The sequence below is a fragment of the Micromys minutus genome, assembly GCF_963924665.1.
Source record: "Micromys minutus genome assembly, chromosome: 11".
Classification (NCBI taxonomy): domain Eukaryota; kingdom Metazoa; phylum Chordata; class Mammalia; order Rodentia; family Muridae; genus Micromys; species Micromys minutus.
In genome coordinates this window covers 45,485,508-45,509,402 of record NC_137980.1, presented here as the reverse complement: position 1 = coordinate 45,509,402, position 23,895 = coordinate 45,485,508, and the positions used below count along the sequence as shown (strand labels likewise).

The window sequence follows — 23,895 nt, the reverse complement described above, 5'->3', positions numbered from 1 at the left end:
CGTGTGGTCTGGTACAGTTAGAGAGTGCTAGAGAAAGAGTCAGTCCATGCCCATGAGGTCAGTGTGGAGAGGTCAGTGTGGAGGTATTTTATTTTAAGTGTTCACAGGACAAATGGGAATATGAGCAAGGAGAAGCTGCAGGTTGGAGTTTGGGGTGACTTGGCTAAGGATGAGTGCCTGACAGGTGGTGACGTACAGCAACTGTGAGGATGTAATCTTGTTCTGGGAAAGGACAGAGGGAGGAGGAAATACCAGGCCCACTTATGAACCCTCTACTAATCCACTCATGCATTGAGCCTATTTCCTTCCAGGTCCCCAGGTCCCACCACATCTCCATGCATCCTAGACTCCCCCTACCACCCATTCATTTATCTCATCTGCCATCCCAGCCATTTTCATATACCTGCCTTTTCACACTCAACCATTTAATCAAATTCTCTCATTCATCTTCTCTCTTGACTCATCCACATACCCCGACCCCATCTACCCATCACACACACAGACTGCACCCTTGTTATCCCTTCACCTCACTGAGGAACTGCTCATCAACAATGAATAGGTTAATGTTGATTGTACGCTGAGACCATGTTATAAATATGCTAGCTAGCTAGAATACATCATCAAAATGAGTTTCAACTGTTCTTAAATTACAACTACTAGAAAATGTAAATTATACACATGGCTCACATTTATGATTCATATTGTTTTTGTTGGGCAGTGAAATTTATACTATCTCTTGTCCATCTATGTATTCTTGTTCACCTAGCCACCCATTCAATCTGCCCACCTATCCATCCATCAACCCATCAGCCACTCATTCAGCCATCTGTCCATCATTCATTCATTCATTACTCTGGACCAGTTGATCATCAAGTGATCTGTCTATCCATACATCTATGGATTTATTCATCTGCTCATCATTCTTTGGTTTCTTCATCTATATCTATGTATGCACATATCCATCCATACCTACATGTATCCACTTATATATCCATACATCCATATGTACAACCACACATCCAGCCTTCCATCCATACATACATGCACCCATTTATACATATATACATACATACATACATCTCTCCATCCATCTATCCCTCCATCCATCCATCCCCCCATCCATCCATCCCTCCATCCATCCATCCCCCCATCCATCCATCCCTCCATCCATCCATCCCTCCATCCATCCATATATACATATTCACTCGTTTGTCACTATATCTAGCCCTCCATCCATTAATCCACTATCCTTAAATTCCTACCTTAATCCATCATTCATTAGTTCCTGTATCAATCCATCCATCATTTATCAGTCCTACCTCTCCTGGTCCACCTGTCGATCCGTCATCCATCCCCTATTCATTCATTTCTACATCAGTCCCTTCATTGTATTTTCTCTCTTTTCTTATCTGCTCACTTCCCACATGTCTCCATCTCATAGCACATATCTGTGAAAGATAGATATTTCTATCTATCATGAGTCAGAGGCAGCAGGCAGAAGAATGGGAAAGTCAAGGCTTACATGGAAAGAATTTGCCTTCGGTGGGACAGATGGAGCTAGGATCTGTCTATCAGATCAGGGGTCCTCATTTTTTTATGCTGGCTGCTTTTTTATTAGGTATCTTTTAGGATAAAAACAATCCCTCAGGGAAACATGATGTGCTTAGGTTTGGGGTAAGGGTGGCTGTGGCAATAGAGGCCTAAGAGCTCCTATTCCTGAGGTGACCACACAGTGTGGAGAAAGTCAGCCCCTTTAGAAGCCTCTGGGAACCTATCCCTGGTTGCTGACATGAAAGGGTTATCCCTACACATTCGATATTTGGAAGAAAAAAAAAGTGGGTTCTTTCAGATTCCAAAACTCATTTCCATGACAAAACTCTTGGGAAGAGAAGATGAAGGCCTGGCTTTTGCAGAACAATCTTCCAGCTGTAATGAGGGCTGAAGATGGCAGTGGGGAAGGGATTATAATTAGAATATGAAATGAGGAAAATTAATCTATTCCAGGCAACGTTAAGAGGATGTTCTGACGTCTCATAGTGGTTCTTCGGCTGTTGTCCCCGCTGTGTTTCCTCGGCACGTTTTAAAGCACACAGAAGGCTGTGCAGTGTGAACAGTGACTCTTGACGGAGGGTCTGGTAAACTGGGAGGTGTGCAGATGTGAGCAGGGCTCCTGCCCGTGTGCTGTCACTGAGTGTGCCTCTCTGGGAACACGAAATGTGTGTTTGTGTCCACACATACGTGAGTTCTAGCAAACACTTGCAGGTGCGTGGTGTGTTTCTGCATCTGGCACCCCCTCTCTCCTGTGTGTGTTTTAGGGACTATGTGCCAGTTTCTCACAGTCTGAGAATGAACCCCATACGTGTGCTCTGTGAACACGGATACAGGACCTATGGGACTGAGTTGTGCGTGACATAAGTCCACACAAACCTGGGTTTGCAGCATATAGTGTCCGTACTCTCTTGGCTCAGTTCGGCATGTCCTTGTTAGTGGTGGAGATGAACACGTGAAGGAAGGTGGCCCTGTTCTCTCTGAGGGAAGGGGTAGTTCTGTGACCCTTTCCTTAGCTTATTCATTCTTTCTCCAGGAGGAGAACAGGAAGAAGTCTCAGTCCTTTGTTCCTTGAGGCCAAGGAAGTGAAACCCCCCTCCAAACAAAGATCTTGAGGACTACTCCCTCTCTTTCCCCCTGGATCTCAGGTCTCCTAGTGTTTCCTTGGGTTCTAATGGGAGGAACGGATACTGACTTCATTGGATCACTGAGATCCACAGAAAGCATGTGACTCAGAATTATCAGGCTCAGTCCTTTATTCACCACATTTTTTGTTCACTTGCCTACTATATACATAAAAGACAGACTCCCCCCCCCCCCCGCCTTCTAGGTATATACTAGCCAGAGGTTCATAATCGATGTCTAGTGCACAGAATTTGGGGGGGGGGGACATCATCCAGCCTGGTTTCTTGTTCCATGTCGTTATGTATTATTAACTTACATGACCCCGCTTAGTTGCTATTGTCATAGAAAATGGCTGGGCTCCCTGGTTAAGCTCCTCCTCCGAGCACGGCTTGAAGTCTTAGATCTCTGAGATCATCAGTGTGGTAGGGAATCTAACCTGAGCCGTGCACGTGGTATGTGAAGGAATGATAGAGTGGGTTAGAAGGTTACAGCCTGTGGAAAAGAGGATCTGGCAGCAGGGGAGTCTGCCTCTGAGCCCACGGAGGTGAGGCTTGCCTCCTGGAAGGCTGTATACACAGTTCTGAGGGAAGGGCTTGGCTAGACATCTAGCCAGCCGAGGGAGTGTAGGGTTCTACATCCTCATCTGCACAGCTCCACTCATGAAAATTAGTGCCACAGAAGAGAAACTCACACCCCTGTGCAATGACTAATGCGGGCCTGTTGAAATATGAAGGAGAGAGAGAGAGAGAGAGAGAGAGAGAGAGAGAGAGAGAGAGAGAGAGAGAGAGAGAGAGAGAGCTTCTGGCCATAGGCTCAGCTAATTGAGGGTCCATGCTGCCTTCTTACTGTGGGATTCTGGGGACTAGCAGAAGCAGTTATGGTCCCATACAGAGCACTTTCCAAGGTGTTTTCATCAGAAAAAAAAAAAAAAAAAAAGAGACACAAAACAATATACAGAGTGTTATAATTTGGAAGACGAAGTGAGTACAGACTTGTAGCCCTTGGTAGGTACAACTCTCCAGATTCTTGGCCCTGACACAGTGGAGGCCACCTTGCTCAGAAGACTGGGCTTCCTTGTGTCCCCCGAGGGTGGGCCACAGCAATGGCTGGTTGTTGTAGGCAGTGGAAGGCCGTCATCCCTTGCTTCATGCTGAGACTGACCCTATGTACCTGTGTGCCGGTCACATCTCAGAGCCACCATGGGATGAAGATGGAGTGAGCGTTCTCCAGCTCTGGCCAGTGTCCATACAGGCCGACCCTCCGATTGCTCTCACTCAAAAGTGAGTGCATGCCTCGGTCTCTGCTCCTGGGAAATGCTATAAGGACTCCACTATCCAGGAAAAGGGACTACCTGAAATTGAGTGAACCCTGGTGGCATGTGGAGAAAGCTGCTCTGTACTGTCCTAGGACAAAGGGACCACTCTCTTAGCCTCATTTCACAGATGAGGAGTTTCGGGAGTTGAGACACCAGCTGAAGCTTGTATATTAGTAGCGGCTGCCAATGCCCATGTTTCTCCCTCTGTGCCTGTTCCCCCTGGTGGGTCATTCTTCCAGCATCCAGAAATGGCAGATTCTCCAACACAGGACTGTGTTCCCCAGTCTGTTCCCACCACACTCCTCATACCTGTGGCTGTGGATAACCTCAGAAGCTAAAAAGAAGTCAGGGGCAGAGACAAAGCCACTTAGGCAAGGAAGATTGTAGGTGTCTCTGAGGCAGGCTGTCGTCGATCCAAGGCTTCAGGGTCTTTCCCTGACACAGGGGAGTCCAGCTTTAGCTGATGGCCTTAGTCACCTTGCACAGAAGAGTCATGTGTATATTTGCAGGGATGGGCAGCTTAGTGCCTGACAAGGCAGCTTGCTGTGACAGCCGACAAAGTATCAACAGCAGAAGACACCGCCTGTCATTGTCCCATGTGGGATTGATGGTCCTGACCAGGGCTTTCAAGGGCCACAGAACCAAGCCAGTGACCCTGCTGGAATAGGGCCTTGGGCATCCTGGGCTCCAATCCCCTTTGCCTCAGCACAGTCTCCTGGCCTCCTTGGGCTACAGGTCCCAGTTTCCTCCAGGAACACTGTAATGAGAGCTGTGTCTCTCTTTCTCTCTGTTCTAGTTTGATGGTGACAGTGCCTACGTGGGGATGAGTGACGGAAATCCAGAGCTCCTGTCAACCAGCCAGGTGAGTGCCCACCCCCCATCCATGAGGGGGTCTGAGCCTTGGACTGGTAGAGCCAAGATGCTGCCGGCGTTGCAGTAGGAGAGCTGTAGTTGCCGGAGTCATGGGACATGGTCTAATGTTTACTGTCAATGTTCACACTCTCGGCTGAGTCCTTACAGAGGAAAGGTCAAACCAAGACTACAGTGCTAGCTGTAAGCGAAGTCCTTGGCTGCTGTTGGCTTACAGTGGACACCACTGAGAACTTAACACTCTGAGTGTGTTGCCCACATTTCCTGTGCGAGGGACAGCTCTCATGACAGTGAGTTCAGGTGTCTCATGTCTCTGCCACTGCCTTCCTCCCACACAGCACTTGTGGGGACACCTGGAGAGACTGACAACACACAGGTGACGGACTCTAACCCTCACACAGAACCAGTTACCTGAGGACATGGCCCAAAGGGCAGAGGACAAAGTTTTCCTGGAAGGTCCTCTTCAGTGGTCCAAACCTCCAGGGCCATAGATGGAATTAGATTTTCCACAGAAAGGAGAAAGTTAACATTTCTCTCACCTGTGAGCATCCTTACTACAGACTGTGACCAGAAAGGAAGTCCCTACTGTAGACGGTGACAACAGAGAGAATGGCACCCTAAGGCCGGAGAGCCTGCAGGACAGCAGCAGCCAAAGATGCTGGATGGAACCAAGGAGTTTCCCAGCTGCTGGGAACTTGAGAAGCCGGAGAACAAGGCTCGCCCTGCTCTTGACCTCTGCCTTCTGTCTTGGCAACTGCAGTTGGCTGTCCTCCCCCCACCCCCACCCCCAGCCATCGTGATAGGTTCACATTTTCTGGCCCGGGAAAACAAAAGCCTATTAACTCACAGGCATAGGCATAATGTACTTTATTCCGTGACAGGTCTCTCGGGACCATAAATGAGTAAGATGTGGGCCTCTGGCCCATGGAGCGCTTTGCTAGTGAAAAGATAATGCAGCCCAAGTGGCAAGGATGCTGATGGTGGGATGCCAGGCTCCGCTCCTTCTCTGGCCTGCCGCTGTGTGAGCAATATGTTGCTGCCACAGAGCGGTTGCTATAGTATGTATGGTGAGCGAGATTCCACGTCCTGGGGGGTGTCCCGGTGACAGTACTTGGTTGTCCAGAATCAGTTTGTCATCCCAGGAGGTCAGAGCTTACTCAGAGCCTCTTTGAGTCATTCCAAGTCCACACGAAACTTTGTAGCATGCTGCACTCTGAAGTCAAAACCAACCTCTCACCTCTTTAGAGAGCTGTTTGTGGCTTCCAGTTCTGAACTGGGGCCAGGGTTGTATCTCGTGGCACCACTTTGTTTTAATTTCTGGCTCTTGTCACTGTCTGCGGTCATCTGCCACATTTGTGATGACTGAGATGGTGTCTGATTGCCGCACAAGACCGTGACCTCCCTGGCAGAAGGCTGTAGTCCCTGAACTCCATCTGCCCCACGGAGCTGTGGTGTAACCCAGAAAGCATGCTGGGAATACTGGCGTGCTGTGTGAACGTGGCCTTTTTATTTATCCTTTGAGTCTCACCTTCCCTAACAGAGGAGCAGGGTAGTTGGACGTCTCGTGAATTCTTCTAGATCTTTTTGCTGTCACCAGAGGGTTTGCCTAACTGAAAAGAGACATTAGGAGCTGGGGTGGGGGAGTAGTGATACTCATCTGAGCTCCCAGCACTTGGAAGGCTGAGGCAGGGAGATAGTTAAGTTTGAGACCAGTGTTGGCTACCTAGTGCATATACCTAGTACAGCAATACTCCATAAGATGGTGATGATAATAATGATGGTGGTGGTGGTGGTGATGATGGTGATGATGGTGGTGGCGATGATGTTGATGATGGTGATAGCAGCGGTTGTTAGAATCCTGTGAGAACAAGTCCAGCCAATTGCATAAGCCAAATTTAAATATCGGCAATTTAGCAAATGTAACCTTGAAAACTTCTCATAGTATATCTTTTCTTTTTTTTTTTTTTTTTTTTACTGCAAAACAAGGACCTCACAATACAGTGGCTAAAAACTACAAATGTGTAGGCAGTTTGGGGTTGTATTGATAGCCTGAGGCTATTCACATAGTAGGGGACGGGTTCCCAGAGTAGGAAGTCTAGAAGCTGCCTACCCTCTTGAGGCTTAGTCATGGAGTTGGTCTGTCAACACTCCCAGCTCCTTCTGCTGGTCAAAGCCAGGCGTAGGACATAGATTCAAGCAACAGGAACTGAGAGGAACTGTAAAATACTGTCGCCCTTTTGCAAATAGCCATATGGAAAATAGGATATGAAGTTTATGCTGACCTTGCTAATGAATTAACTCAGGTTTCTCAGGATGCTGGCCTCTGGTCTTTCTTTAATGGCAAGAGGCAGTCAGGAATTTCTCTCTTTTCCCTGGAGTCTGTATTGAACACACTCATGCACAAGTTGCACACACATAGACACACAAACTTCCTTCCACAGGGTGTTGTCTTATCAGCTGTAGGAATTGTCCTGCCCCAGGTAATGTAGGACCATATGAGGAAATGAAGGTCTTGGAGACCAGATGTTATATGTCTTGAAACTATCTTTACATCCCAGGTTCAGCCAAGCAGCCAGGCTCACTGGGCACCTTATGATTCAAAGGCCCTGGATCTGAGTGGGAAGCCATTTCTAGCAAGCACTAGCTTCTAATATGTTCCAAGTAGCAGCCTTAGGACTCGACCGGATAGAGGCCAGCTCTCTCCTGGCTGAGAGCAGACCCGGAGCTAAGGGATCTGAATGTTCAGGTTGTGTCATCTGCAAAGGAGGGGAGTCTATCTGGGAAAGGCTAGAGCTCTCATAGACCTGGATTCATGTTCCTAGCTCTTCTGGGCCCGATATGGGCCAGATGTCTCTGTGCAAGTGATGTTAGCTTCCTACGAACAGGAAGAGTGACCCCTGCCTCCTGGGACCCTGGGAGAAGTAAGTGAGGCAGGGATATGGTTCCTGTTGACACTCTGTCACACTCTCTCAAGTCTAAGGCACCCAGGTCCAGCTGATGTGGCTGTTGACTGCCAACTTATCTAGAAAATTGGCCTCTGACAAATGGGGTCACTCTGCAGACATGCCCCCCCTCCCCTTGTAACCCGAATGGAGACTGCATTCTGGGCTAGGATGCAACCCTGTCCTTTTCTTTTCTTTTTTTTTTTTTTTTTCTTTTTTTAAAGATTTATTTATTATATATAAATACACTGCAGCTGTCTTCAGACACACCAGAAGAGGGCATCAGATCTCATTACAGATGGTTGTGAGCCACCATGTGGTTGCTGGGATTTGAACTCAGGACCTCTGGAAGAGCAGTCAGTGCTCTTAACCACTGAGCCATAACTTGTGCATGAGTGTGTTTAAATACAACCATCTCTCCAGCCCCTGCCCTTTTTCTTATTCCCTAAACTTCACTCTCCTTCCTACACGGAGTCTCTCAGAGAAGTCTCTCAGAGAAGTCTCGTCTCAGGCTTACTTTGGGTGAATCTAAACTAAGAGCCTACGCAAAACAACAGCGTTCCAAGAAACCAACTGTGACTTATTTCTATTTTCTTATTTCCATAAATAATGTTCTGTTCACACAGATGAGTGTCTGGTTAACTCTATCAATGCAAACATCGCTTCCTCTGTGGGAATCCCCTAGACATCTCGGCCCAACAAATAATGTCTGTCCCTTCCAGGTACTGCAAATGTTCGTGCGTCACGGCGCCTTTCTGGCTGTGAGTGGTTTCCCAATTTTATACCCATAAATAAAATTTACACGAAAGTTCTCAGGGGTTTTTCCTAAGAATGTGTGTATGCCCTCGAGCGCTCAAGCACACACGTGTATGTGTTTACACGAGTCTGAGAAGGAGAGACAGATGGATGGTCTGAGATGTGATGTTTGGAAATCAAGCTACCGGATTCTGAGACTACTAGATGGAGAGAAAGAAGGGAGGAAGAGAGATGGGCGACTCCCAGGGTGTAGTATGGCTGTGCCATCTTCTGCCTTTGGGAAGGGTGGGCTTGATGAGATGGGACTTGGGTGTTTGACATTTGAGAGGCCCATTTAAAAGTAGTTAAAGTCTGCCAAGTCTGGAGCCATCATGTAAACTGTGAATTCTGGATCAAAGCCCTGGGAGGATAAATGAAACTTAGGAAAAGCGACAGCTCCGGATAATGATCCCTCACCGCACCCCATTTGTGTTTTCACACAGAGTCTTTCTGTAGAGCCTTAGAAACCATAGGCAGAGATAATAAAAATTAAAACCAGGCAGAGTAGCACCGAACTCGAGGTAGAGGCAAGAGGACTTTACGTCCAAGGTCATATTCAGCTGAATAGCAAGTTCAAGGTCAGCCTGGGCTACATAAAACCGTCTTTAAATTTTTTTAAGGCAAGTTTTTAATCAAATAAAGATTTAAGTGGACTGAGAGAACTCATAAGTGAACCAGTAAAACCAAGGTAGACACTTCTACTGGAAGCTTTAGAAGAAAAGGTTTGAAAACTAGATCACAAACCAACTTAAAGCGGCGTGTGCAGTACTAGAGCACCAGGGTGGAGATGCGGGTGAGACACTGGGCAAGAATACTCACAGGTGAGGACAGCTTTCTCAATACATAAAGACTTGGGAGAAATCAATTCGAGCCACAGAGAAAAAGGGAAGGAGATCTGAGCCAATCATTTACCGAAAGAAAACGCACAAAAGAAAAACCAAAGCTGCTGTTTTTTTCATCTGTCTGGCTCATAACAAATCCCAAGGCTTGTTGACACATTCCTTCAGGAAAACACATTTTATGCATTGTTGTGGAGAGTGTAGGTAGACTGGTCCTTGTAGCTTTGTCTTGAAAGCCTCCTTCCAGTAGGGGGCAGTATAGAATGCCCAGAATAGAGAAAAAGGCTGAAACTCTCATCTCAAGTTTTTGCCTCATTAAGTTCCCTTTGCCTATATTGTTTTCTTGCTGAGCCTCAGTTTCTCCATTAATTATCAGGAGAGGGTGCTGTATTTGCCCTCCTCCAACACACAAAATGGACTAGAGAAATGACTCAGCAGTTAAAAGCCCTTGGTTACGCTTGCTGAGAATCACTGGTTCAAGTCCCAGCACCTACAAGGTGACTCACAACCATCTGTGACTCCGGTTGCGGGGGAATTTGATGTCCTTGCCTTCTTAAGACGGGGGCACCAGGCATGCATGTCAAGCCATACGTGATGGGAAAGCATTCACACACACTAAATTAAAAATGGTTGATGGTGACGATACTTAGCATTTGCTATGAACTTCCCTGGGCTTGGGCACTGGAGTCAGGGTCTCCTTTGCCCCACACAGCCTTCGCTAGTTGGGTGCAGCTGTCCCCATCTAACAGGTGAGGATGATGCCTCCGTGGTTGAGGTTTCGTGAAACCAAACCGCATCCCAGTAAATGCACAGGTAGGCGCCGGGGTGAAATCGGAGGCTGCATGCTTAGTCACTCCGGCTTCCGAGTCTGTGTACATTGCAAAGGGCAAAGATGACATGGTTCTTATTGCTTTAATTAAACCTGGGGTGAAGACTGGAGATCCAGATTGAAATGAAATTGTGTTTCGCCCGCCGCAGTGCAGAGAAGGCAACGGCAGCGATTACGCCTGAGATTACAAACAATCAAAGAGAAAAGGGCTTTTGCAACCATTTCCTGTTGAAACCACGAGCATCACACTTTAAAAATAATTATGGCTGTGTTATTGGAACATGATTCATGAATTCTGAATAAATATGAGGGGCCTGAAAGGGGGGAAAAAAGCTTCGAGATCGTAGATTTGCTTTGGATCTGATGAAATTTAATGTCATCTCACAGCTGGAGAGCAAAATGCAGGGAGGGAAAAGAGCCCCACCCTATGTTCAGGGAGAAAATGGAGTGTGTGTCACTGGGAGCTGATGCGCACACACCCTTCTGAAGCTCAGGCTCAGAGACATCCAGGATTCATCGAAGAAAACTGCAGAGAGGGGGCTGTGCTCACATCTCCCCGGTCTTAATATTGCATCCCGGTGGCTAAAGATACATTCATGTTAAAGCTCTAGATTCCTGCCTGAGATGTTTCTATAGGAGACATTAGGGGACGTGATTAGGGGAGGAACTTGGACTGTATTCATCTCGTCTCCCCATCATAAAGATATTGCTCACACAAGGCAGTCAGTGTTTACAGCCTATAGTTTTCTTTCCAACTATTACGAGCAAAATTGAATCCCGGGAAACATTCAGTCTTTCAAACTGGGCTGGAAACAATGAGAGGGGGTGGGGTGGGGCGAGGGAGGGGCTGGCAGCGAGTTGGTAATGTAATTTCAAGGGTTTTCATAAAACTGGAGCCCCTCCCCCTCTCCCAGCCCATCTCAAAATTGCTATGCCCTGTAGGGCCTGGCACTTTACTGGAAGAGAGTCAAAGAGCCCCCGGATTTGCACATGTGTTCATTGCTGTGTGCACTATGAACAAGAGAAACATGGCCGCCTAGAATGGCGTTGGGGTCTAAACTTCTGAAGGCTCAGGAGCCTGATCTAATCTGTGTAACCTTTCTCACTCTGTGCTCTCTCGGGGCTCTAGTCTTTTATATCTGTGAGTGGGCACCTCTGAGGAAGCTCCTAGGTTATCTCTTGCCACAGAGATTTTTCTCCTCTACCACATGCCCGGGAATACTCAGGACGGACAATGTCTGTCCATACCGCTACTGAGTCCTGCACTCTCTGGCTAAGTCACACCAGTTCAGAAGGGACTGGGAGATGAGGTCAGTCAGTGGCTCTGAGATTGTTGTCAAATCGACTGAGACTACAGTAAGGAAACATTGGTGAGGTGGGCTCATCGGGGTGCTAACATGAAAACTGTGGGCTTTGAAAAATTAACCAGCCTTTCCAAGACTCTACTGCATCTTGAGAAGTCCCTCAGAGGGATGTGGGTTAAGAGTAACTAAGATGCTTTGGTATCCAGGGAGCGCGTATTCCAGCATCCGGCACACACAAACGCTAGCTAGCTAGAGGGGTGTATTAGTAAGGTTCCCATGCTGCTGAGGTTGTATCTGCCCCCAGTGTGTCTGGATCAGCTATCAGAAAGATGAGACAAGGGAGTGTACTTATTTCATGAAAACCAGATTAGGGTAGGCGTTGAAATTAGAAAGCTTTTGGTGAAATTATCTTGCTTTCACATGTGCCAAGAAAGATCCTAGGAAAATCACAAAAACTAGTAAAAGATGTCTCCTGATCTTTTCCAGCCCATTGGAGCTATGCATCCCTTCCTACCCAGCAACCTCGGCCATGTGACTGCCTGGTCTGCCTAGATCTCTGTGTCACAACTCACCAGGGCACCTGGCAGTGGATCTGCCTTTCATACACTCCAAGCCTGAGGCTCTGATGGGAAGGAGTGAGGTTGGGCCTGATGTTTCCCTCTGGTCAATTCCTCAGGAAGGGTGGAGCCTGGTGGGAAGTCTGTCTGTCCCTTTGCTCCTGTGGCTTCCCAGTTCTGCACGAGTGACCTTGACCGGATTCGTTGGCCTCTCGGTCTCACTTTCCACCGCCGTAAAATGGCGGGAGGGGTTTACTATCTAGCTTGTACAGTCCTTAAAGGGACCCATTAAAGCAATGTGGGGTAACTGGCTCATGTGTGCCCGTCGTGAGCCCTAACATCAGCAGCAGTGAAGGAGGCAGGAGAACGTTTGCTCCTCTTTTATGGGAGTTTTTGCTAGGACTGGGGTACTGTGTCTTATTAAAGCTTAAGTCTGGGGTAAACAGAAGTTTATCTCAGAGACCCTTAAGCCAGAATAATGCCCAGGCTGCAGAAATCCATCCTTTTGCTTCATGGTAAAATCTATGCTTGTAAACACCTCTGTGCATCTAGCTTGCTGTGAGGAACGTGGCTCATAGGACTGGGAATTGGGGAACTCGAGAGCTAAGGAAATTGGGTGTGGGAGCTACAGAGGAGGCTAGAGCTTGCTGGGAAGAATGAGGGTGCTCCCCAAACCGGAAAGGATGAGGCAGGAGGTCTGAGGGGCACTTCTGTTTTGCATCATGACATGGGCTTGTCCCATGAGAAATAGACTGTGAAGAGCCTGAAGAGGCTCAGGGGCTTTGAGATTCTGCCTTACTCTCAACCACCCTCTGTGCTGAGACAAGGGTCGGCTGCAGCTACTGTATGCATTTGTGTCATGAGTGACCGTGAGTAGTTTTGCCCTCGCTGCCACCTCCAGTAAGCAGGTATCAGAGGAGACAACAAAAGCATAACCAAGAAAGGCGGGGGCAGTTTATGAATTCCTGCGCATGCACACACACACACACACACACACACACACACATGCACACACATACACACACATACACACATGCACACACACACACACACACACATGCGCATGCACACACACACACACACACACACACACACACATGCACACACATACACACACATACACACATGCACACACACACACACACACACATGCACACACATACACACACATACACACATGCACACACACATGCACACACGTGCACATACACATGCACACACAGGCACACATACACACACATGCACACACATGCATATACACATACACATACACACATGCACACACATACACACACATACACACATGCACACACATGCACACACATACACACATACACACATGCACACTCATGCACACACACACATGCACGCTCGCACCACAAATAGAGAAAAGACAAAAAGTACCGTATTAACCAGAATCTGGAGGACCCGGCTTGCTTAGCCAATGCTGGGTCAGCTGGCACAACCACTTTAGAAAACCATTTCTCAATATCAAAGACTGAGCGTGTAGCCCTGTGGCCAGCAGTTCAGCTCCATAAGCATTAGATCACCAGAAGATGCATCAAGAATGTCCATAGCAACATTTCTTATAAAGGCACACAGCTGTTTAGGTTGGTGGTACATGACTGAAATCCCAGCTACTTGGATAGCTGAGGCAGGAGGATTGAAAGTTTAAGCCCAGCCTGGGGGGCTGGAGAAATGGCTCAACAGGTTAAGAACATTGACTGTTCTTCTAAAGGTCCTGAGTTCAATTCCACCATATGGTGGCTCACAACCATCTGTAATGGGATATAATGCCTTCTTCTGGTGTGTCTGAAGACAGCTACAGTGTACTCATAACATAAAAAGGAATAAATAAACATGTTTGTTTTTTTTAAAGGCCAGCCTGGGCATTTTTAAAGAGGAGGCAAGGCTGGGCTGAGAAGGACGAAGGTGTCCTTGTGAATGACTGTCACACAGGAAGTTTTGCTTTGCACCTTGAAGTGGCTTTTTTTTTTTAAAAAAAAAAACCCCAAGAAAATGTAACTGGAAGGTTCCATCTATCACAAAATTGTAATTAGAAAGGGGTAGGGGAATACTGCTTCATGAGAGAACACCCATCTGGCATGCAGGAGACTCTGGGCTCAGTCCCAGGCAATGTAAAAAAAAATAAAATTATAACACAAACCTGGCAACAACCCAAACATCTATCACAGGGAGGCTGGCGGAATGGCTGGAGTCTAGTCTGCCCAGGGCATGCTATGCAGCAATGGCAGTGAATGGTTGTAGCAATATGCAGTAATGTCATTGGCTCTCACAAACACGTTGAGCAAAAGGAGCCAGAGTCAGACAACAAAACAGATCATCCTGTTGGATGCTTCTGACACGGAGCACACACACTTATCCAGGGTCATGGAAAGGTGAACTCTGGTTCTCAGTCTTTCTAACACTGGGACCCTTTAAGGTCGTTCCTCAAGCTGTGGTGACCCCCCCCCCCAACATAAAAGTATTTTCACTGCTACTTCAAAACTGTAATTTTGCTATTGTTATGAATCATAATGTAAATATCCGTGGTTTTTGATGGTCTCAGGTGACCACCCCGTGAAAGGTTCAGTCAACTCCATCCCCAAAAGGATGGAGACCCACAGTTTGAGAACCACTGTCTTAGCAGGTATGTGATGGTTTGCATATGCTTAGCCTAGGGCATGGCACCATTAGGAGGTGTTGGACACCTTGTTGGAGTAGGTGTGTCGATGTGGGCGTGGGCTTTAAAACTCATCCTAGCTGCCTGGAAGTCAGCCTTCCACTAGCAGCCTTCAGATGAAGATGTAGAACTCTCAGCTCTGCCTGCACCATGCCTGCCTGGATGCTGCCATGTTCCACATTAATGGTAATGGACTGAACCTCTGACCCTGTAAACCAGCCCCAATTAAATGTTGTCCTTTATAAGACTTACCTCAAGCCCAGAGATTCTCTTTCTTCTCATGAGCTGTTTGCACACACACACACACACACACTTTGCGAAGTTTTATTGATGGTTTGCTGATGATTTGCTCACTTTTCTGTTGGTCTCCTGGTTCTTGATTAGCAAGTGAAACATGAGGTAACATTCTTCTCGGGTTCTCCTAAGAATCTCATTGTCTTCTGGATGCTCTGATGGTCCCCTCTGGGAGGATGCCAGTGATGCTCGGTGTTCAAGGACATCTTGCTGTGTTGTCATCTCATGGGTCTTTACTCAAGGTATTTGGCTTTGTCGTGTGTGTGAGTGATGTATGTTCATTTATGTTTGTGTTCAGGGACATGTGAGTGTCACAGTGCATCTGTGGAGGTCAAAGGACACCTTTCATTTGTCGTTTCTTGTCTTCTCACCTGGTGCAAGACAGGGCCTCTTTGTCACTGTGTGACCCGGACTCACTGGTTTTCAAGCTTCTGAAATCTCCTGTCTCTACGTCTCACCCCCGGCACACTGTGATGACAGACATGCACACATTCACACGGGGTCTGGGGATTTGAACTCAAGTCGTCAGGCTTATGTTTCTTAACCATGAAGCCAAGACCTTTGTCATCTAATCTGACTTTCCATACTGGGTCACATGTCCTTGCTAATGCCTACAGAGGGGTGTCACTGAAGTCCACTTTGCGGTCATGGTCATCATGCATAGGTCTGAGACAAACACAAGGTAAGGGTCTGTTTGGGTAGGAAATAAATGCTTCAGTGTGACTGTTTGGTAGCATCCACCTCACCGCCACTGTGACATGGTGCTTCAGGGTCTTTATCAGGAGGGTGAGAAGTGATGCTTTGAGGAGAAACTGTCCTTCAAGACAAGTTTCATTCAGGTGTCTCTGTGTGTAGAGCCTGACCGTGGCCAGGAAGGGAAAGGCTCGGTCACTTATATCTTGAGCGATATGTTCCCATTGGCAGCCAGGCTGGACTCACTTTGTACAGTTTGCCTAACCTCCTAGGAGGGAAAATTTCTTTTAGATACCTGGTAGACTGTGAGGAGTGACGTGGCTCCAGCAATGGCTTGCCCCGTGGAAGCAGAAGACATGAGATTCCCCAGAGCTTCCTGACAGCACTGGCTGTGGCCTGTCCGTCCATCTTTATGACCAGAGTGTTTAGGGAGTGTTCAGTTCAGTTGTTTCTAAGTCTGTACGTGTGTGTAATGGGGTTTGCTGATGGTATACTGTAGACCTGAAAGATCTGGTTGGGTGTCTGTAGAAGTTTCTCTAGGCCAGGTGCATGCACATACACAGACACACACAGCAGTATGCAGACACACTTGTGCACAAATACAAGCACATATGCACACATGCACATATAAACACAGCCACTCACAAGCACCTCTCCATAGGACAATTACCCAGCCCCTAGTGCTTCAGTTTCTTCAGAGAAACAGAGTCAATAGTCATATGTGGTCAGAGCTGCGGTGAGCAGGGCTTACCCACGTGTGCTTCATACACACAGGGCTGAGATTCCTATTAGCACTTGTTCAGCAGCTGCCTCCCTTCTAACATGTGTATTTCTGGAGGTCTGGCCTTTAGGAAGAGCTGGGTTAGTGCCTGGAGAGTGTGTGAGAGAGACAGCAACTCCCACAGGCCCAATGATTCAGATGCTAGTGCGGATTTTTCTCACAAGTGGGTTTGTGAAGGCAATTGCATCATTAGATATGCCCATCACTATAGAGGTGGGTGCGTGTAAGCATGTCCAGACTCAACACACAGGAGGGTGGGTTGGTTATAGTTTAAGGGCTCTAGATTGGGCCAGAACCAGAGTTCTGAGTATGTCTCTAACCTACCCATTCACTCTCTCTCCCTCCTTCCCTTCCTTCCTTCTTTTGACAAGGTCTCACATAGCCCAGGCTAAGCCTCAGGCTAACTGTGTAGCTAAGACTGATTTGCCCACTTCCATCTCCCAAGTGCTAAGGTTACGGTTCTGCACACCCAATTTGGTTCTAAGTAACTGCAATTTATTCTGTGACTCTCAGAAAGTGTTGCTTCCTTTATGAGGTCAAGGACTCTCCAGCCAGAAGGTGAGGGATTGAAGCATTGTCTGTCTGTGGCAAAGTCTAGGCTGTTGATGTGTCAGGCCCACAGGGTGCCCAGACCAGCAGCATCCCAGAGTTTGTCAGCTCCAGCCACCTCCAGAGTCAGGGTGCATTTCAAGGTCTCAATTGTGTGTGCAGTAGTGACCTAGAAGCGTAGGATGAGGAACGCTGCCTGTCCAAGGGTTAGGCAGGTAGAGGGTACCTGTGCCTAGAGGTGTCTGGGCTGTGTTGGAACAGGCCTGCATTGGGGGGCAGTTAAAAATGGAAGAAAAGGAGATGGCCGTGAAGTCACAGCTTTAGAAAGACAGGAACATGGGCAAGGAAGCCCAAGTCCTGTGTTTATAGACAGAGCTACATAGTCATTAAGAATGCAAGTCCTAGGCCAATGTGAATAACTAAATGAGACCTCGTCTCAAGACAAAAGGGGTGGGGGCAGCGACTGGAGATATAGCGGTGAGTTTCTCATTTCAAGGCTGGTCTTTGTCTATGAGATGTCTGGGACTATAGCAGCCGCTGCACGGATGATAACATTCATATATGAATATGGCACAGAGCTGGTCCCTTCACACGTGACACACACCGTATAAATGCTTACTGTGACCACTGTCTTTGGAGCAACGCTGTAGAAAAGTGGGACCGCTTTGAGAGTCACCTCCTGGTGAGTGACTCAACAGGTTCCAGCTTCAGCCTGGCTCTGGGTGTGCTCAGTAAATCTCAAGGGAGTGGATGAGCTTCACGATACAACCCCATAATGAGGACCGTGGAGCAGGAGCATGGGGTCCGGGTTGCAGGAGAAGTAGGCCTTTATCTGTTCTTCTCAGAGTATCTGCTGTGCTGGTCCTACTCTGGCAGAGAAGCGTTAGGACAGCCCATCAACGAGGAAGCATCCTCTGTGCAGGAGTGGAGAGAGGCAAGCCTAGGGGCCTGAACAAAGGGGCTATCCTCTGGAGGGCCTGTGGCTGGTGTCAGGGGAGGTTATATTGCCTGGTCCAAGCACCCTCAATGGCAGGACAGCGCAGTGACCTAGATATGAAGGTATACAACCTTGTAGAGTGTGAACATTCCTGGGGAGACCTGGAGTTTGCATCTGTCCAGCTTAGCCGCCCTCAGGGCACACACAGGAGCCACACTCTGAGAGCCCCTGCAACTTTGCTCTGGTGCTAGCTAGGCGCATTTTAAAAGCTACTTCTGTGTTCTGTGGTTTCCAAAAGGCAGGGATGGAAAAGAATAGAAAAGAAAAAAAAAAAAAAAAAAAAAAAAACCTGCAAAGAGACATAATAGCCGTTTCTCTGGAAGCCATTTGAGCACAGAAAAGGGCTGGAAAGCTAGCTCATCAGTTTATAAATGCTCTCAACAGCAGCTCTGCCCAGGTCCGCTTCATACCTGCAAGCCAGGCCCAGGAGCAGGAGCGGCGTCCTTGTTAAACCCTCCCAAGCCAGCCCCCTCTTCTTCCAGGCAGTATTGTTGAGGCCCAGAAAGGGGCAGTGACTTGGCCAAGGTCATAGAACCACAGTGGAACTCATGAAAGGTGATTTCTAAGATGAACACGGACAAGAGATGCCCAGGGCCCAAATTAGAATTCCCCGAAGCTCCTCTTGGGGCAGAGCTGATTCACCGACTTCTGGGAACTCTGTGAGTCACCAGCCCTCGTTTGTACAGGTCTCCATCCAGGTACTTATTGACGCTCATTGGGGCGGCACATGCCTTTCATCCTACCTGACACTCAGGAGGGAGGCAGTCAGATCTCTGTGAGTTCAAGGCCAGCCAGAGCTCTGTAATGAGACCCTTGTTGACTAAGTGCCTACTATGTGGTGGGGCAGTAGAACAGCTGCTGAGATGCAGCCCTGAGCAAAGCAGCCAGGCACCCCTCCCTCGGCCAGTCAGAAACAGCCAGCCTGAAGCGTGCAGTGGCAAACAAGACACTTTGCTTTGAAAGGTGGAAGACAAAGACAGAGTCAAAGGCAGGTCCCTTGGACCTACCCGCAGGATGTACAAGACTGTGCACATGTATAGTCTAATCTTGTCACAGATCAGTTTGACCAATGCAGGTCCTGACTTCTTCCATAGTGGCCAGGACAGAGCAGGTAGCTGTCTTAATGCCCTCTAATTGGTCTCTAAACTCATGCTAATAAAGGAAAGTACTTTCGCTGATGTTTAAGGAAGGTGCGAGGGTCAGCTGAGGTTACACATGGGGTCAGGCAGTCTTAGTGACCAGCTTTATGTTTACTCAGCATAGATTTCTCCTAAAGGGCCAGCAAAGCTCTAGGTCTTGAAGGCTCAACACAGAACAGACAGACATGGCTCCAGTCCTTCCAGACCCTTCACTTAAGTATAAGAGACACACAATGATCAAGGAAAATCCCACAGAAGGTTGGAAATGTCCTGAAGGAAGAAGCAGAGTCTGCAAGGGAAAGGAGGAGTTGTAGCTTGTTGTAATGAAAGAAAACCCTAATGGGGAGCTAAGCTGATCCTGGGGCTGTCACCTACAAGGTGAGAAGCCAGCCACATAGACACGACTCTTGAACAAGGTGGCAGAAAAGAAAGGCCCCTGGTGTGTTAACTGTCATCAGTGTGGTCCGTCCATAAAGATGAAAGGTTTTATAGGAGGTGGAGGTTGGAGAGCAGTTCACTTGGGATCTTGCTGGCCACCTGGAAGGTTTCATCCTGTATCCCAAACGTGAAAGGGGTGTCAACAGATTGGAGTAGCGTGAATGAATTTATAAGTATATTTCTTGGTGCTGGGGGGAGAGTGTGCTAGAAGGAACAAGGGCAAGTGAAAGGCCAGCAAGGGGCTGGTTACAGATGTCCTGGGGAAGTTCTGACCAGTTGTCCCAGGGTGGTCACCTAGCAGAGGGATCCTAGCATGTAGGGTATAATGACATGTAGAACCAGCAGGACTTTGAAACTCACTGGAGCAGGTGGAGTGGAGGGAGAAAGGAGGAGGGGTGGAGCCTTACTCTCAGTTTTCGGGTGTAAGCCATCAAGTAGAGAGGAATACACTTGGTGGGAATAGTCCCTTATTGGTTAGGACACAGGCCAGTAATCCATGGCCTACGGGCCAGGTCTAGCCCTCCATCTGCCTTCTGTAAATAAAGCTTTATTGGAACATAGCCACACTCATCATTTTCAATATCATCTATGGCTGGCTGCCTTCATGCTACAATATCCAAGTTGAATAATTTGAAATATTTATTAGCTGGACCTTTGCAGAAAAAGTTTTCTGAGCCCTCTTCTAGGACATCCAAGTAAAATTGCAAAGAGACAGGTGATTGAGTGTTTATAAAAATGTTATTCTAACAGATGAGAGCTGTAGAAAGAAATCTGTAGTTAAGAACACTGGCTGCTTTTCCAGAGGACCCAGGTTCGATTCCTAGCTCCTAAAACTATCTGTAATTCCAGTTCCAGAGAAGCCAATGCCCCTTCTGTACCCCACAGACACGGAACACACATGGTGTACACACATACGAGCAAAACAGTTTTACACATAGAAAATGAAAACTGAAACAATGTTATTCAAACAGATACATGAGCAAGAAACTCTGTTCCTGACCATGGAAATGAGAGTCCTCCTCTTCAGAATGGTGGCTTTCTTTTCAGACTGCTTTACCTCATTCCAAAACTGGGGCCCCCAGATTACCTAAACCATTCAAGTTCTGCTGGGCCTACATCTTCCCTTCAAAAAAAAGTTCCAAACCCCACCACCAGCACCCCATCTTTTCGGAGCCCTTTCTTTCCCCAAGGTAAATTACCCAGAAAGCCCCCTGAACCATTTAGTCTGGTGGTCATTTCTTGAGCCAGAACTCACGGTGCTCTCAGACTCCTTCCCATTCAAAGCATTAATAAACAAAGCTCATGATTCCTTTCTGTCTTTTCCAAGCACAATAGGGCTGGGGGACCGCCATGAGACAACTCTGGCTGACAGTCTGAGGGTGTTGGACACACCCCTCTGGATGATCCTACTCAGCTCTGAGTGAGGTTCTTCCAGTGAACAAAGGGTTAACAGAGTGCCATGTTTGCATAGCACTCTTTCCTGCTCTCATTGGGTTAGGATAGATACAGGCTTTATCTATCTCTGTCTATCTGTCTGTCTGTCTGTTTTTTCAAGAAGCATGTTGAGCACAGGAAGGTGGCAGGCACCCCTCTGACTCTCTGGGGAGACTCAGAGCTCCATGTCTGATGTGCTGTGAGACACCAATCAGAAAGATTCTATTAAGCATCTCTGGGCTTAATATCTATTGAGCAAGTTGACTCAGGCGTTATAGACACACACACACACACACACACACACACACACACACACTTGACAAAACTGTGTTCTATTCCCTGTGAAATTTTTAATCCCCCTGCATGCACGGTAAAATGGTTAAGGGTTGGGATCCCCACTCTAGTTGATGGAGATTGGGTAAGAACATTTTCCTTGCTGGAAACACATCAGAATGGCGAATTATGTTATCATCCTTCGGATGAGTGAGAGGCACCTACAGGATGCAGGCTTCTCTTGGTATAATGATGGGATGGCAAGTGGTCACATAAGCTAATGCTCAATCCAGGGCACATTTAGAGAAAGAAAACACCATTAATTGTTACTCTGTTCACTGGGCTCACTTTAACTGTCAACTTGACACAGCCTAGAGCTGCCCAAGAAGGACATGTCAACATCTAGACCAGATCAGATTGGTCTAGGGACATACCTGAGGGGAACCGTCTTAATTGTTGATTGATGTAGGGAGGTCCAGCCCACTGTTGGCAGCACCATTCCCTGGGCTGTGTAAGAAAGCTAAGCTGAACATGAGCCTGAGTGAACCAGGAAACAGCATTCCTCCATGGTTTCCTCTTCAGGTCCCTGCTTGAGTTCCTGTCTTGGTTTCCCTCAACAGTGGGCTGGACTGTTAAGCTGAAATAAACTCCTTTTCTCTCCTGAAATGTTCTTGGTTGGTGTGTTTTATACAGCAATAGAAAGGAAACTTTTATACCCATGTATGTCTGAAGGAGATTGAGTCAGTATCCCACAGAGACCCCTGCGTGTCTGTTTCTGAGACCCAGTTTGCAACAGCCAAGCATTGGCTCAGTCTAGGTGTCCGTCAGCAGATGAATGGATATACAGTGTTTTTTCCTGTCCAACTTTTTTGTTACTTTTATTTCTCAGGAAACTGATCAGCTGTATCATGTATTTCTTATCTAAGATGTGGTTTCTGCTTCATTTTCCTTTCATCTGCTAACCATTGCTTTATTTAGTTGTTTTCTGTTTCTACCTTCTTCAACTGAGGCCTAAAACGTTGGTTTTGCCTTTCTTATCTCTTAATCAAGTTATTTAAGTAAAAGTTTTGTGATGCCCATTGTTTACATCTCAGCTTTTGTTAAGGTAATGTTTTTACAATTTTAATCAGAAGAGGGCGCTGAATCCCAGGAACTGATGGTTAGGGATGGTTGGGAGACCCCATGTGGGTTCTGGGAATAGAACTCAGGACCTCCGGAAGATCAGTAAGTGCCCTAACCACTGAGCCATCTTCCCATCTTCCTTATTCATCTGTTTCTGGTTGACTTAACAGTTTCTGGAGGGATGTGTTAAAGTGTCTTCCCCTGTCCTGATCTTTCTTTATTCATATTATTTATTTAAATGGGGTCTTACATAGCCCAGGCTAGCCTGGAATTCACAATGCTCAGCCCCCTGAATGCTGGGATTTCAAATGTGTGTCAACCCTTCCCAGTTTAGTTTTATACTTTATTGGCTTTTTAACGTTTTTATACTCCTGTGGTTTACAGTGTTTGTGAAAGTTTCTATCTGTCACTTCTTCGTAGATGGTGTCATTTGTCAGCAAATCTCTTCCTCTAAGTCTCTGTAATAATATGTCTTGCTCTGAATTTGTCTTTAATTTGCTGTTAATTTTTCCACATTACTTTTCATTTGCCTGATGACATCTGTTTATTCTTAACCGTTCCTGTCATTTTATGGGGAGGTGTGTCTATTACAAATGTTATCTGCTAGCTAGACACAGTTGTTTAAAATGGGAACATCGAGTTCTATCCCTCGGGAGCCGGTGGAGATTCGGGGCGGCTCGATTTGGCTGCTGATTCTTCACTGCACAGATGCCATTTCGGAGGTTCTTTCTGCTCCTGGATCAGACTGTAGTTTAATCAAGTTCTGGTGTCGTTGTTATTTCTTCGGTGGTATGGATTTTCTGCTTTCCCAAATTCTAAGAGATGTTAATAAATGAATTTGGCAGGGGAAGATGGAAATATCAATTATGTTTCTATAAACCAACAATGAATGTTCCCCCCCCCCCAAAAAAACCTAGGAAGTCTTTCCACAGGCAATAGCACCCAGAAATAGAAGACAAAAGGAATAAATTTAACCAAGGATGTGAAAGAGCTCTAAGGGGAAAGCAATGAAATCCCCACTGGAAAGGAGTTGCTTGCACAGTGCAGGAAGGCTGCCCTGTGTGTGGCCCTTACACGAGAGCATGGATGCCTAAGAAACCCACCTGCTAATACGGTCCTGTCGGACTTTAGGTGCCTTTTGTTCTCATGCTTCCTCTGTCACTGTGATAAAGACCAGGGCCAAGAGCAACTCGGAGAGGAAAGGTTTGCTTGGCTTACAATTTCAGGTTACAGTCCGTAGCTGAGGAAAGCCAGGGTAGGATGCAAGCAGGAACTTGAGAAGAAAACATGGAGGAATGCTGCTTACTGGCTTGCTCCCTCTGGCTCATGCTCAGTTTTCCTTCTCGTACAACCCAGGACCACATGCCT

General features: G+C 47.1%; 1 protein-coding gene across 4 annotated transcripts in view; it reads left to right on the top strand.

Moving 5' to 3' along the window:
* Positions 1-23,895, top strand: part of TOX2 (TOX high mobility group box family member 2) — a gene marked incomplete at both ends in the record, with an annotated part of 116,436 nt that overhangs the window by 40,414 nt on the left and 52,127 nt on the right. For all 4 annotated transcript variants that reach the window (XM_080925317.1, XM_080925318.1, XM_080925316.1 and 1 more), the window contains one exon: positions 4,785-4,850. In XM_080925317.1, coding sequence (XP_080781443.1) covers positions 4,785-4,850 — 66 coding nt within the window. The remainder of the gene's footprint in view (positions 1-4,784; positions 4,851-23,895) is intronic.